At 28.6% G+C, this 13716-nt stretch overlaps 1 protein-coding gene across 9 annotated transcripts in view; it reads left to right on the top strand.

Annotated features, from left to right (window-relative positions):
* LOC126924761 (uncharacterized) overlaps positions 1–13716 on the top strand; it is an 87725-nt gene that overhangs the window by 15181 nt on the left and 58828 nt on the right. For 8 of the 9 annotated variants that reach the window (XM_050739575.1, XM_050739579.1, XM_050739577.1 and 5 more), the window contains exon 3: positions 11839–12073. In XM_050739575.1, coding sequence (XP_050595532.1) covers positions 11908–12073 — 166 coding nt within the window. In that variant the 5' untranslated portion in view covers positions 11839–11907. Of the gene's footprint in view, positions 1–3091; positions 3297–11838; positions 12074–13716 lie in introns of those variants that run through there. The other variant, XM_050739574.1, reaches the window with a different exon arrangement.

Raw genomic sequence — 13716 nt, 5'->3', positions numbered from 1 at the left:
TGTAATTATTCAGGTGCAAAAGGTGTATTATATCCTGTTAATGCGAGAATTTCATACACTCTCGAATGTAACGTAATTTATGTACATGTATTGATATATATATATATGTATATATATTTTTGTTTTTTTCGATTTCACAACCAAGAAAGGAATTAGTTTACAATATTTTTACATAGATACGAATGTAATTTTTTCGAATTAAATGTATTTACAAATTACATCTTACAAGGTGTAGAAAGTTCTTACTGTGTATTTTTTAAATGATTCTTCAAAACGTTCCAAATAATCGTAGGTGCATCTGTATTTTTCTTTTTTTTATGTACGAAAGGTTTATTAAAACCAGTAATTTAATCAAAACCTGAGTATTATCTGAGTAGATTAGAAGAAGCATAGTTTATACGAAGAGCATTTTAATTGTGACTTTAATTAAAACCCAAACCGAATCAAATAGAAGAAAGCAAGAAAATTTCGATAAGAAGTAAAATTTAAAAAATTCTAATGTTATTTCTATTTCAATTTTAAATTCTATTTTATTTCTACTTAAAATTTCTATTTAAGCCTATTGTAATAAAAATTAAACAGATGATACTATCTAAAATTATTGTGAAGAACAATATTTGTACAATTGTTGTAATAACATGGTGCAATATACTTAAAAATGGTATTAATTGCAATAAATATTTAGCAGAATTGTACAAATAGATTATTATTGCTCGAATAAAATAAAGTAAAAAATGATTATGTATCATAAATCTATTTGTCTTATGTAATACCATTTTAATGATTTCCCTGTTCGTCTAAAAATGATGATACATATTGCCCTAGATTTTAAAAAACTTTTTCACTTCGTTTTCTTGTTCGAATTAGGAATGTGTAGTAGGTGATCGCATTCGACATAGGTTTACAAATGCGATGCAACGAGGTCTCGTCGAATGCGAGAGACTTTTCTTTATGATCAACCAGTTGCAGGTCACACATGGTAATTTGTGCTTTTATGGTGTTCCACGAAAACCGGTAGACATTTCCACCAAGGCATTTTCTGTTTTTGTAACAAACCTTGTAACTATAATTAACCGACGAAGAATTTGATGGCGTTTCTTCTCTTTCGGTCAAAAGACGCATGTAACCTTCGCAACGAGAATCATATTATATACGATTATACTAGTATTTACTGATATTTCTGTTTTTTTCTTCTTTGTCTTATTAGGTATTTAAATTATCTTTTACCATAAAAAAATATCCAAACTTTTAAATCATGAAATGATAATGCACTTAACATTTTTTTTATTTAATTACCTTTCGCAATTAATTAAAAAGATGCATTTAAATTAATTTAATCGAATTAATCGAAGAATATATTAGCTTGATTTATAATAAATGTTGTTTTGAAATGTACAGTTTCGACATTTGGAGATGAAACATTTTAGTGGAAATAAAAATCATCCGAGTCAATTTTTTTTCTTTCCTTTTTTATATGTTTATAGTAATATAATTTTTATTTTATTAGTCATAGCTTAATTTGAGTTAAGTTAAATTAAAAAAATTTTTTTATCTCCTTTTTTATCTCTTTTTTTTATCTCTTACTGTATTAAATTCTTTATATTATTTTATTCTAATCTTGACTATTTAAAATCTTTCATTATCATTTTTTAAATATTAAACAATAATTCTTTTGAAATTAAATAATAGCTGGACAGTTCTTATTTTTTTCTTATCCAAAACATGCATGTAAATTTTTTATTGAACATCGCATTACCTTTTAACGTAAAAAATATTTACATTTCAAAATCACATGATACAGTAAACGTATAGCGTTTAGTTTCCAAATCTTATTATTTTTATTTTGATAATGAAATACATTCAAATTTTTCGAACGAAGGGCATAGAGGCAATTCCTACTTTATTTATTACTTTACTATATTTGTGTCTTTTTAATTTAATATGTATATATACGTCTTTGTGTTCTTTTTGTGTGGTTTTGCAACAATTTTGATACCCCAATCTTGATAGTTTTCTGTATATACTCGATTTCAGCACGATCAGACTCTGAAGCATACTGAGTCATCGAAAACGTTTTACGATCTTCGTTGTATAAAGCAAAAATTGGCACGAAAGTAGAACTAGTTTTCACTTTTGTATCGTCACTCTCTATTCGATGTACCATCAAACAGTCGTATAGTTTAATGCCCCGTCCATAAAGATGGAAAAAGAGAAGGAAATAAGTTTAGGAAATGTTAATACTTTTCCAAAAATAGCTACAATTGATGTTCCTTCAATTTATGACATACATGGCTGCAAATTAAATAGAATTCTGTGATATGTTTCCATCGATAGATAAAAATAGGAAATTTAAAAAAACAAGGAAAAGAAACTTGAGGGATGTTAGCATTATTACAAAATAATAAAAAGCGTTTCCTTTTTAAATTTGTTATACAAACTATAATAAAATAGTATTACGGACGGTTAATTAAACCTATAAATTATTTTGTCACATGTATTCCAGAATTACCATATACTTTATATTTTTATCATTATATCATTATTATTATTATGTAGTTCAACTGGTCGTCTATCCGTAAATTTTTCACCAAGGATCAAATCCAAATTAATATTATATCAACAATTTACATTTTCTGTTACACGAATGAAATTACACATAAATTATCATAAGCTATTTTTACATTTTCACTGCTGTAATAAGATCTCATTTCCTTCTGATTGTTTTGCATATCTTTAAATTACACCTCAGTCAGTAAATTTACGATAACAGTTAAAAATACTATATATCGGTTCCACTAGGCAGTAAAATTTTAGGTATCAGTTGTGTCAAGATTTATTAAGAAAGTTAGGTGGTTCAAGGTTTTCGAAGCTCTTAATTTCGAATAACATTTGGAGCGATTCAGGGCATTCGTCACATGTTCGAAGAACGAGTCTGTCCCTTGCTAAACACGAACCAGAAACAACACGAGGGGTTTCTCCACCACGATTAACTTTCATCGCTGGAGTGGGGGGGGGGGGGTGGAAGGGCCTTCGTAGCCGCGTTGAGCGTGCACCATGAGTTTTCGTTGGACAGCAGAAGGAGAAGGTTCTGCTCGTGTGTCTGCCTCACAGTATGTCGAGCATTTCTCCTCTATGTATAATTCTACCGTAGCGTCTTGTTTAACTTAGAATGTGACACGAGCTGTTATTCCTTGCCATCTTGTGAAAGAGACAATTCGTTTACTTCTGATTCAAGATCGAAGATCATTTTGAGACAGTCGATGATTTCTGAGATCCTCATGACGGATAATTATAAGGTAATTGATTTTAAAGCTTCAATCTCTGGTTAGATATCGCTATGGAATTATATATATTGCGATCAAAGATATTACAAAATTGGAGAATTAGTATCTCTTAGAGGATTTGTTTTTGCTATTGTAAATTTTATTTTTAACAGAAAGGTCGTGTTTTGAAGTTAACTAAGAATCGTTCTTTCTTTACTAATTTATAGGAAATTGTAATACGTATTGTTTTTAGTATTTTTTAGGGAACTAGGAAATCGAAGTGCATATACTCTTCATCGTTGAAGTACATATAGTATTTATTATTGTGATGATAGATGGTCCGTTTGTTTATAAGTAGGTTAGGATGAAGTTTACAAATGGGACTATTTAAATTTGTATTTGTAATGAAAATTTCTTACTTTTCATTATTTTACTATATTACACCGAATTAATGTTTCCATTTTTAGAAAACTTCGGTTTTGTAATAGCAGTTGATCGATGTTTTTACAGAAAAGTCGAATATATTTTACTTTAAACAGAGAGTCAAATAACTTAAATTCATAAGGTATTTACTAAAAATTTTCTTTTTTGTTTTGTTTTAATATTTTATAAAATATTAAAAGCATTTGGTTTTACACAAAGCTCAGGAAATGTTGAATAATATCGATTACATAAATTTGTAAACTTTTACTAAAAATTTGACGTTTCAACCTTGTCTAATGTTTTTAATCTTCTTTTTCAGTAAATGATTCGATAATGTACATTTTAAGCTTTGAGAATCTCACAAAAAAATAAAAAATTTGTAACACGAGTGATTTACTCTTTGTATAAAGCGAACAATGCTCCAATTATTTTTAAGTATAGTACTTAGAAGTATATTTAAAACTGGAAGTATAGGTATGTTAAAAAGATTGCATATTTATCGTAGTTATTAATTAATTTTAGGAAAATGAAAATAATCAACTAATTTTTACGGGCTAGCAAGTAATCAACATTGGAACTTTAAATAGGTTACAGTAATTATTTACAAATTTCGTTACACAATGCGGTATAATCTTCGTCCTGTTAATTATCAGCATCTTCAGAGGGATTAGCTTCATAAACGCGTTGATTAATATTTCATGATTATGTGGATTTGCATAGAAGCACTTAATGAGAAAAAGTTTTCACATATTAAACCACAATCTTACACTTTACATATTATATGCATTTTATAAATATATCTTTGATTCTCTTAAAGTATCAGCGCGAAAGCTAGTGATCAAGTATCAAAATCTGTTATCCTAAATTTCCTTCATAATCGCTAAAAATTATTTTTCCTTCTTATTCCTTTCTTTTGTAGTGATTCAATATTAGAATCTGCATTACTCCAAATTTGAGACCAAGTGCATGAAATAATTTCATAATCGCCAGATTATTCTTCTCATAAAATAACATGCATGGAGCCAGTAAACAAGTTCGGTTTTCTAGAAGATGGTCTTTTCTAAGTCTATCTGCTTGACTTTTATGTTATAACAAGGCTTCCACGTCGGTCAGTGCACTTTTCTTTCGAACGAATCGTAACGGTATGCAGAGTAAAATTAAACATCCATAGTATAATATGGTCATAAAATGTTAATCTGCTGATGATGAGTTTACGGTCTGTCTGTGATTTAATCTTCTTTCTTTTGCAGTTTTCACGTGTGCAATATGAAAAACTGAGCGATAACCGTAATGATGAACTTAGAACTCTGAATTGGTATCACAATGATTACTGTAGTTTTGGCTACATTACTGAATATTAGGATAGTTAATTTTATTTTGTATTTTATATTTTACATGGTAAAAACTGACGACGATGTTTACCGTGTAAAACAGATACATAGAATACAAAATAAAATTCAAATTAATTGAACTGTTGTAATATGGCCGAATAATACCAACTTGTACCGCTTCCGACGCAAATGCTTTAATTATGATTTTTTATTATTTTTCTTTCCCAGTTACCTCCCATTACATTTATCACATTCAGTTTTAGTCCTATTCAATAGCATATTTTTCAATATTTCTAGCTACTAAAATATTTACCAATTCTCATAAAAAGTTGAACGCTGAGACAATATTCGTTAGCAAAAAGGGAAAGAGATGTTTAACTTTTCTCTATAAAAGCATAGAATTATTTCCATCAAAAACATAGAACCCTGTATTGCACAGTTGTTACTACAACAACATTTATCACGTGAACCTGTCTATTGCATCTTCTATTATGTTTCCATCATTAAAAAATGGAAGAAGGCCACCTTATAAATCAATTTAAACGCATTTATTACATTTTTCTCTTCGAAACGAGACCCCTGATTTGGAAAAGTTTCTCTGTAAAAATATGCTGCAGGTGCTAATCGATCGTATCGTAAAAATTTCCAGAGTGTAAAACGTTAATTCGATTTTACTCTATTGTCTAGGAAGACAAGGAGTAATCGTATTTTTTCGTCTGCGAAGTTATCTTCAAGGAAGGGTTTTAATTTATATTTTCGACGAGGTGTACTATTTTGTTATATTTACGTCAGAAGTTACTTCAAAGTTTGAAGTATTTTAGGAAATAGAATTCGTTAAGTTTCATAGTATATATCTGGGGAAAGAGGAGTGTTTTTGACACGTGAAGTGATTATGACTGAGCGTTGACCGCGTTAATAAATTCCACGTAACACGGTAAAGAGGACAACGCTGACATGATGCTGTATTTTTAGAACGCAATTTTGGCATTAAGCGCGTACGAAATAGAAGTCTACATCTATGTAGAACGTAGATCTTGCACATACATTTCGCATACGTGACCAGGTCAAGTTTGGCGCTCGAAGAACTTAACTATTTGCAAGGGTGAAAAATCGTCGAATAGCTAATAGTCTTAGTTAAATATACATATGTACACACATTGCATGTTTATACATTGTATTTTAAACTGTCATCTTACATAGGTATTTTTGAATATTTTTCCTTTATTTTTTAATAATGTCTCGACATTGTAATTAATGATTGAACAAGTATGATTATTTTGAAGAATATCTGTAACTATAGTATTGTACAGAATATCCTTTAAGTGCTTACTGTACTTTACGAAAATATAAAGTATATTTAATCAATATAGATTCCGAAATTATACTATTATGATCTAAATATCAACATATCTATAAAATACCTATATCTATAAATTTCTACGTTCACATATTTAAATATCCAAATAATTACACAAGGTCTATTCAGTCTTTTCTTGTATACAATCATATTATTTAACGTATAAGATATATGAGTAAAAGTAATGAGAAAATGTCTTCTTGAAAAGTTATACCAGAAATACAGAGTAATACACAGTAACGATGGACTCTCGCTATTCTGTCAATAAAGGATAGAAACAGATTAACGATATTTACGTTAATCCTATTACAATATGCTGAAATTAAAAAATTATATTGAGAATTTTTTAATAATTTCCTTCAATTACAGTGAATGCTTTCCGAATTATTAATAACCAAATTAAAATTGTTGAAATATTACGTTTTAATATGTAAAATAACAATTTTTAAGTCCATTGTCTTAGCGATGAATAAAATAAATGAATGATGAATGAAATCATCGATTTCATTCCCGATATTTTGTCAAACACAGCAATATGATATTTACATCAGTGGTAATTATGTGTGATTGCATAAGAGAGTTTCCATGATTCCCTTATAATGGCACTGAAAAGGTTTCATCGTAGGTAGCAGATACTGCAAAGTTGCCAGTTTAGTTGTTCTAATATAATTTCTAAAGGAATAACAATAAATTATCAAAATAATTAATTTATCAAGTTAATGAGTTTTTTCATTTCTTCTTGGTCAATTATAATCGGATAATTTATTTACATATAACTTGGCGATCACCATCACCAGAATTTTATACGCTTCTTGATTATGTAATTATAAATTTAAATAGTCATTAACTTCTACCAACTTTACATTTTAACTCTTTAAACATTAATATTAATATTACACCGATATCCTATAAAAGCAACTGTAATAAGTTAGTTGACCATGAATAATTTATCATCAATAACTTAGTTGGTATAGTAATATTCTTCGTAGGTGTAATGTAAATATAATATTAGAAATTTAGTATTCTTTGATTATTTAAATATTACTATTTAGCAGAATATATAATTACCTATTTGCAATTATTTACTAGCCTTAAGTGCCTCATTGAAGTTATGAGCAATTAAATTCTTTTTTTAAGTTTTAATGTAATATAAAATTTCTATAAAATTTAATGTAATATAAGATTTCTCGAGAAATTTCTTCTTTAATACACTTAAAAGCAACTTGGTTTGTGTAACAAAATTATGTACTTGTCGTGTTTATACAATTATGTTACTTGATTGTTACTCGATGAGTTACCATGGTACTTCATCGATTGAATACCTTCGACCTTGGCTTTGAAAAGTCAAATGAAAAGCTCTCTCTCTCTCTTTATGGAATGCATTCAGTCAAAGTTTCTTATTGCAATTTAGACTGGTTCCAGTCATGGGGACCACGAAGCGAGACAGACGCGCTCTGGCAGACCTGCTACGCCTTCATTCCGCGACATTATTTTCTATAAACTGTGTTCCTTCTATGGGTTCACCTAGAATTCATGGTTCTTGCGTTCAAAATCATCTTATGTACTATTATCAAAAGGTATTTTAAGTATACTACATCGTTCTATCGGATGATATTTATATGATGGTATTTACAACAACTGTGTATTTTATTATCCTTCGGTTAAATTTTTGGGAATTTGAATAACTTGGATTGAGAATTTAAGTCTTTAATGATGATTTCCTTAAAGATAATTACATTTTTAAATGTTATATTTAAATAAAGTAACGAAGGCAATTTTTTATACATGAATCTTTGAGGATTTGTTTACAATATTGTAATTAACCAAAAATCAGCTATTCCTTAACTCTTCGTCCATTGGATTATTTTGTATGTAACAAGTGATGTTGCTTTTCAATTAATATATTTATACGTCTTATTATCTAACTGAAGTTTATGACAAAAAACTACTTTCATTTTCAGAAAATGTATCAGATAATTCGATATCAGTATCCGTTAGGGACAAATTTTCCCTGCCGTTGCTACAAATTTTCTAAACAACGCAATATCTGTATAAACGTTTGAAACTGAAATTTCCAAGTATCAAAATTTGAAAAAATGATCTTTAAATTATCTTAATCCATATTACGATTATTTTTCATTTTTGCTTCCAATTCTCAAAATACAATTTGAAAATTAAAACATATTACAAACCGATTTACACAAAAATAAGAACGTAATTTTTAATCTGTATGAAACTTTGGCGCAATTGCAAAGACATCCATAACAACATTTGAAAAAATTAGCAAAAATTTGTGAGAAACATGGGAAAAATTCGTGAGAAATGTTAGCACAAAATTAGACGAAGTAACTACTGAGCGTGGTTACCAAGTCTTAGACGATGCACAAACAAACCGGTTGACGCGAACGAATGTGGTAAGTTTAGGGTTCCCTCGATTTGCGTGCACGCACGCACGCTTTTCACGTGTCGAGCTAGTACCGACGGGGATGGAAGGGGTTGCAGCGTTTCCTCCCTATCGACAAAAGCTCTTTTAAACACGAACGAGTACAGTACTTAAGCGTACATATGCATAACCGTGGAACACGGAGACTTGCAATTGCAACGACTCGTGATTCGTAGCATTTTAACCAAAAGGGGTTCTCCGCGTGTAGAGTGACGAGTTTGTACAGCTCAGAATCTAGCTTGTATACTGTATACGGTATCGCTCTTCGCGGTTTTCCAGACTTTGATGTCATTTGTAATTCTATAATGACAATCGTTAGAATGGATTTTCACAATGTAATCTAGTTTTCTAGGTGTAGTATGTGAAATTATTTTACAAATACAGAATATTTCGCATCTCTAGATAGACATATTTTTATAGTGATTAGAGATAGAATAAAATTTATAAAACGAAATTAGATGATGCACACTAGCGGCCAAAAGTATGTGGATAGTTGTTTATTTTTGGCAAAACGTTATTTAATTAGAAAATTACAAATAGAAGGTGTCGGATGGAATTTATTCTTTATTAGAGCTGTCGTAGAATATTATGACACAACAAGATATATTTTTAAATGTTGGCATTTGTAATTGTTAAACATTATGAAGTTCATTCTTCTCAATTTCAACAATAATATTTGAAATCGATTTATACTTCGACGAGTCATACATTTAGTTTCAATATACTGTTAATAAGATTTTAAACTAACAATTGTAATTTCATGTAATGTACAGCCAGTCACGAAATTCTACAAACCCTAACCCCAATCGATATAAAGTACCACTGTAACAAATATAACAATATCACTACTACATATAAAATATAAATAAAATAATACAGTAATATTATAGTAACGATAATGTGTTACAGCTGTGTATGTATAATATTTTTAGTCGATTTCTTACATTAGATTTGGATTTATATCCAATTATGTACTATTATGTAATCATACACTATTATTAGTATCAAGGATAGACGAACAAAAATTAAATAAAATTTACGAAATATTCCATCTTTCCATTCCAAATTTCCATTTGATATTTTGATATATTTGATATTTATTGGTATTTCACTTTTTGATAAAACGTAATTGTAAACAGCTTCTTTATCCATCGTAATTCTATCCATAAACTCGAGTAGCTTTCATATTAGAAAAGATGCTTATTGTATAAGGTTCCTCACTACATTTAAAATCTTTTAGAATCTTGATATAGTTTAACATATTATTTATATGTTGGTTTTTAGTCAGTCTTAGTCACATTAATTATCAAATATATTTTATTTAATCGTATAAATTTAAAGGAATATATTTTTCTGTAAAAGCTTGGTATATCTTGTGAATTAATTTGTTTTCGATCATTTAACTCTAATATCTTTATATCACGGAATTGATTTATTTAAGAGAAATCATTTAGTTCTATTTCTTTGTATTCTTATCGTGTTCTGTATATTAATAGATAAATGATAATTTGTTTTGGTTCAAGTAAAATATTGTCTTGAGCGAAAATAATAAAATTTTCGTACTAATTATTTACTACTTGATTATGCATTAATAAAACTTGATCGTTTAATGTAGCTATTTTTAAGATAATGAAATATTAATTCCTCAAGTGTTAATTTTTAAAATAATTATTGACTTGTTTAACATTTTATATATTATTTGTATATTATGGGTGTTTATGTAAATACATACCTTCACAGAAGGTTAGTAGAGAAATGAAATCTAAATATAAAGAGCATAACCGAATAAACACGATAAAAGTATCCCAAAACCAATTTAAATTTATGGTACGTCAATCGAGAGAGTTTTCTAGGAAAACCATTTTGACAAAATTTCAGTCTCCTACTCCTACTACGTAACAATATTTGAGATTACTATAATTGCAGTGTTATATATCTAGGGATTTTTTCAGATCTTTTGATTGAAAAACCTACTTTTAAAAAATTAGGAAGGTTTCAAAATGCCAAATTTTTTATCGAAGTTATTAAATGACGACATTTATATTTTTACTTTATTATTTTATATTTATTTATTTTTATATATATTTATTAGAAGTTGCCTGACATGTTTATTAAATTATAATTTTTGTGGGGTTTTTGATCATGGAATGGCGTGTCATAGCTAAAAAAAATTGAAATCCATTATTTCTTACCGTATATGGATGACTGATCCACTTTGTATAATTGATATAGTGTGCATATCGTATGTTATATGCAATTTTAAATAGTTTTACCTTTATTAAATGAGTGAATTTTAAAATGTCTTATCTAATATTACCAATCTTCATCGCTGTCGTTGTTGATCACAGTATTTACTAACTACATTATATTTACTAACACATTGAAGATTTTGTTGAGTATCTCAACAAGCCTCATAATGAATGCCATTATCTAGCATATGATAAATAATAAATTATCGCAGCGATATACGAGCAACGCTCAATACGCCGATTACCATTTACAGATTCACGAAATTGTCTTCTTATTCTCGAGCAGTCAATTATATTTGCTTATGCAGCACTTGTAGTTTTTGGCGTTAATATATCGACATTTCACTTGATATTTTATAGTATAAAATTTTATATTAAGTATCATATTATTATTTTCTTTTAAATAACGCAAGCTAATATTATTTTCTGAGTCCATTACTTTTACCATGTATGGCAATTCGCTTGTCGATTATATAAACTTGAGGAAAAAGCTTATAATTTATTGTAACATAAGCTGTAACATATCAGGATGACTACAAAAGTATTGTTAAATATTTCTTATTAAATATTGTATCGTAAATAATATTCGCATTTTTAAACTTATATCACACATGTTACTAACATATTTTGCATATTCTTCGTGAATATTTGCATATTTTACATGTATAAATGTCATATACTTGTTATATATTTAACATACGTAAACATTCACAATTTAATTATACAAATAAGATGCATTTTGTATTGATAAGCAACATTCATTTTGTTACAGATTCAAATCGGATGGCTGTTCTTTCAAAATTTGGGCGCACGGGCGCAGTGAAAGATACAGTGTACAGCAATGACGCTTCCGGTATCGAATTATCAGGAATTGCTCATTCAGGTTCGGGAGCTGACGCATGAAACGATCCGTCTGCAAAGACAGTTGTCTTCTGACCTGTTCGACAATGCTGATCCGCCAGATGTAAACCACAATTTCTCTCTCGGACAAAAGAATTATGAAAACGGTAAGTTTTGTAAAAAGAAATGACAATTTATTTCTCTTCTATTACGATATATTAACATAGAAAGAACATCGACATTTTAGTTTAATAATAAATCTTGTTTAAAATAATAACAGAAAAACAAAAAAGAAAATAGTAGCAAACAGTTACTCAACAATTGTTTTTAAGAGCAATATCAAAGAGAGAAAATCCTATCATTTCCAGTGTTAATTTCAACAAAATTCTACTTAGAAGCTTGTTTTAATTAATCGATTGATCTGTTGTACATATATAACACGTAAGAAACATATTTGATATCAATAAAATCTTTATTACATTTAATATACCTCTACGGAACAAAAACGGATATTTGCCATAACGGTTACTGGATCGATTGTTTTTTACTGCATCGTAAATATAGCTCGCGACATTGCTGAAAGTCCGTTGAACTTACGATAAGAGTTAGTATTATACCGTTAGAATCCAGAGCAACTTAACCAAGCTTTTTTCCTAATTTGAATAATCTTTTTTAATTTAAGCATTAATCTTGCGTTTAATATGAGAAAATGAACCTTGTTTTCGTTTTTACACTGGTGCGCATTAAAAAATAGTAAAGTAATAGGTAATTTAAAATGGCAGTTTCTTAAATTATTAGAGCAGGTATCAATTATTTAATTATCATAACTGTTTATTTGTAATACATAAATAGTGAATTTTTATGTTCTTAATATAAAATCTGAATTTTATTAATAATAATAACAACAGCAGTAAAGATAGTACACCAAGTAATAGTGAATAAAAGCAGACTACTCAGCGACATACCGTACTATAAGTATATCCAACTATTATTCTTGAAAACGAACACTACAAACTATACTTGGAGATAAGTGACCTTACACTACAATACATACAGACAAAGCAATACTATACGACAGGTTAATCATCACCCTTCAAGACAAAAACCGAAAGATAATCTACCTAATAAATATATCCATACTACTAAACACGAAACGTAATAGAAAAATGCAATGAAAAAATAAAGTAGAAAAAATATGAAATCAGGAACAAGTACCTGATAATAGTACCCACTCATTATGTCGATAACAGCAATTACACCGTACACATTAATAGACCATCTCGAATAACTACTAATAAACACAAGCATTCATCATCATATGAATCATTTTAAGAACCTGAAACATAGTTCGCTTTTTCCTACAGACAACAAAATTCGATATCCCGTTCTAGGTTGACCTAAGCTCGTTGGAATGAACAAATCCGTTCTTAGGAAGAGGAAAAAATAAAATAAGTTTATTAGAAATATGCAAAGGTAACAATAATATTGTTTTGCATTGAGCGCTACGATGAACTATTGCTGTTAATCGAACTTAAAGTTCATCTCAAAATCACCTCAAGATCATAGTGTAGTAGGTCATTGAATTGATCTTGATATCAGCTATAATTCTGTGAAGCCCAAAATATATGGTGCCATTTAAAAAAATCAATATGTTCTTGATTTCTTTACTGAAAAATTTTGTTTTATTTTTTCATTTCTAAATATGTAGTGAACCGAAAACTAACTAACTTTTGTTTAAAACATTACTTTGACATATTATCGGGACCTTATACATCTGTATAAGTTACTCATATAAATTAAATCATTTTTA

The sequence above is a fragment of the Bombus affinis genome, chromosome 15, assembly GCF_024516045.1.
Source record: "Bombus affinis isolate iyBomAffi1 chromosome 15, iyBomAffi1.2, whole genome shotgun sequence".
Classification (NCBI taxonomy): domain Eukaryota; kingdom Metazoa; phylum Arthropoda; class Insecta; order Hymenoptera; family Apidae; genus Bombus; species Bombus affinis.
The sequence above is the reverse complement of the archived record's forward strand: the minus strand, read 5'-3'. Positions and strand labels throughout refer to the sequence as shown.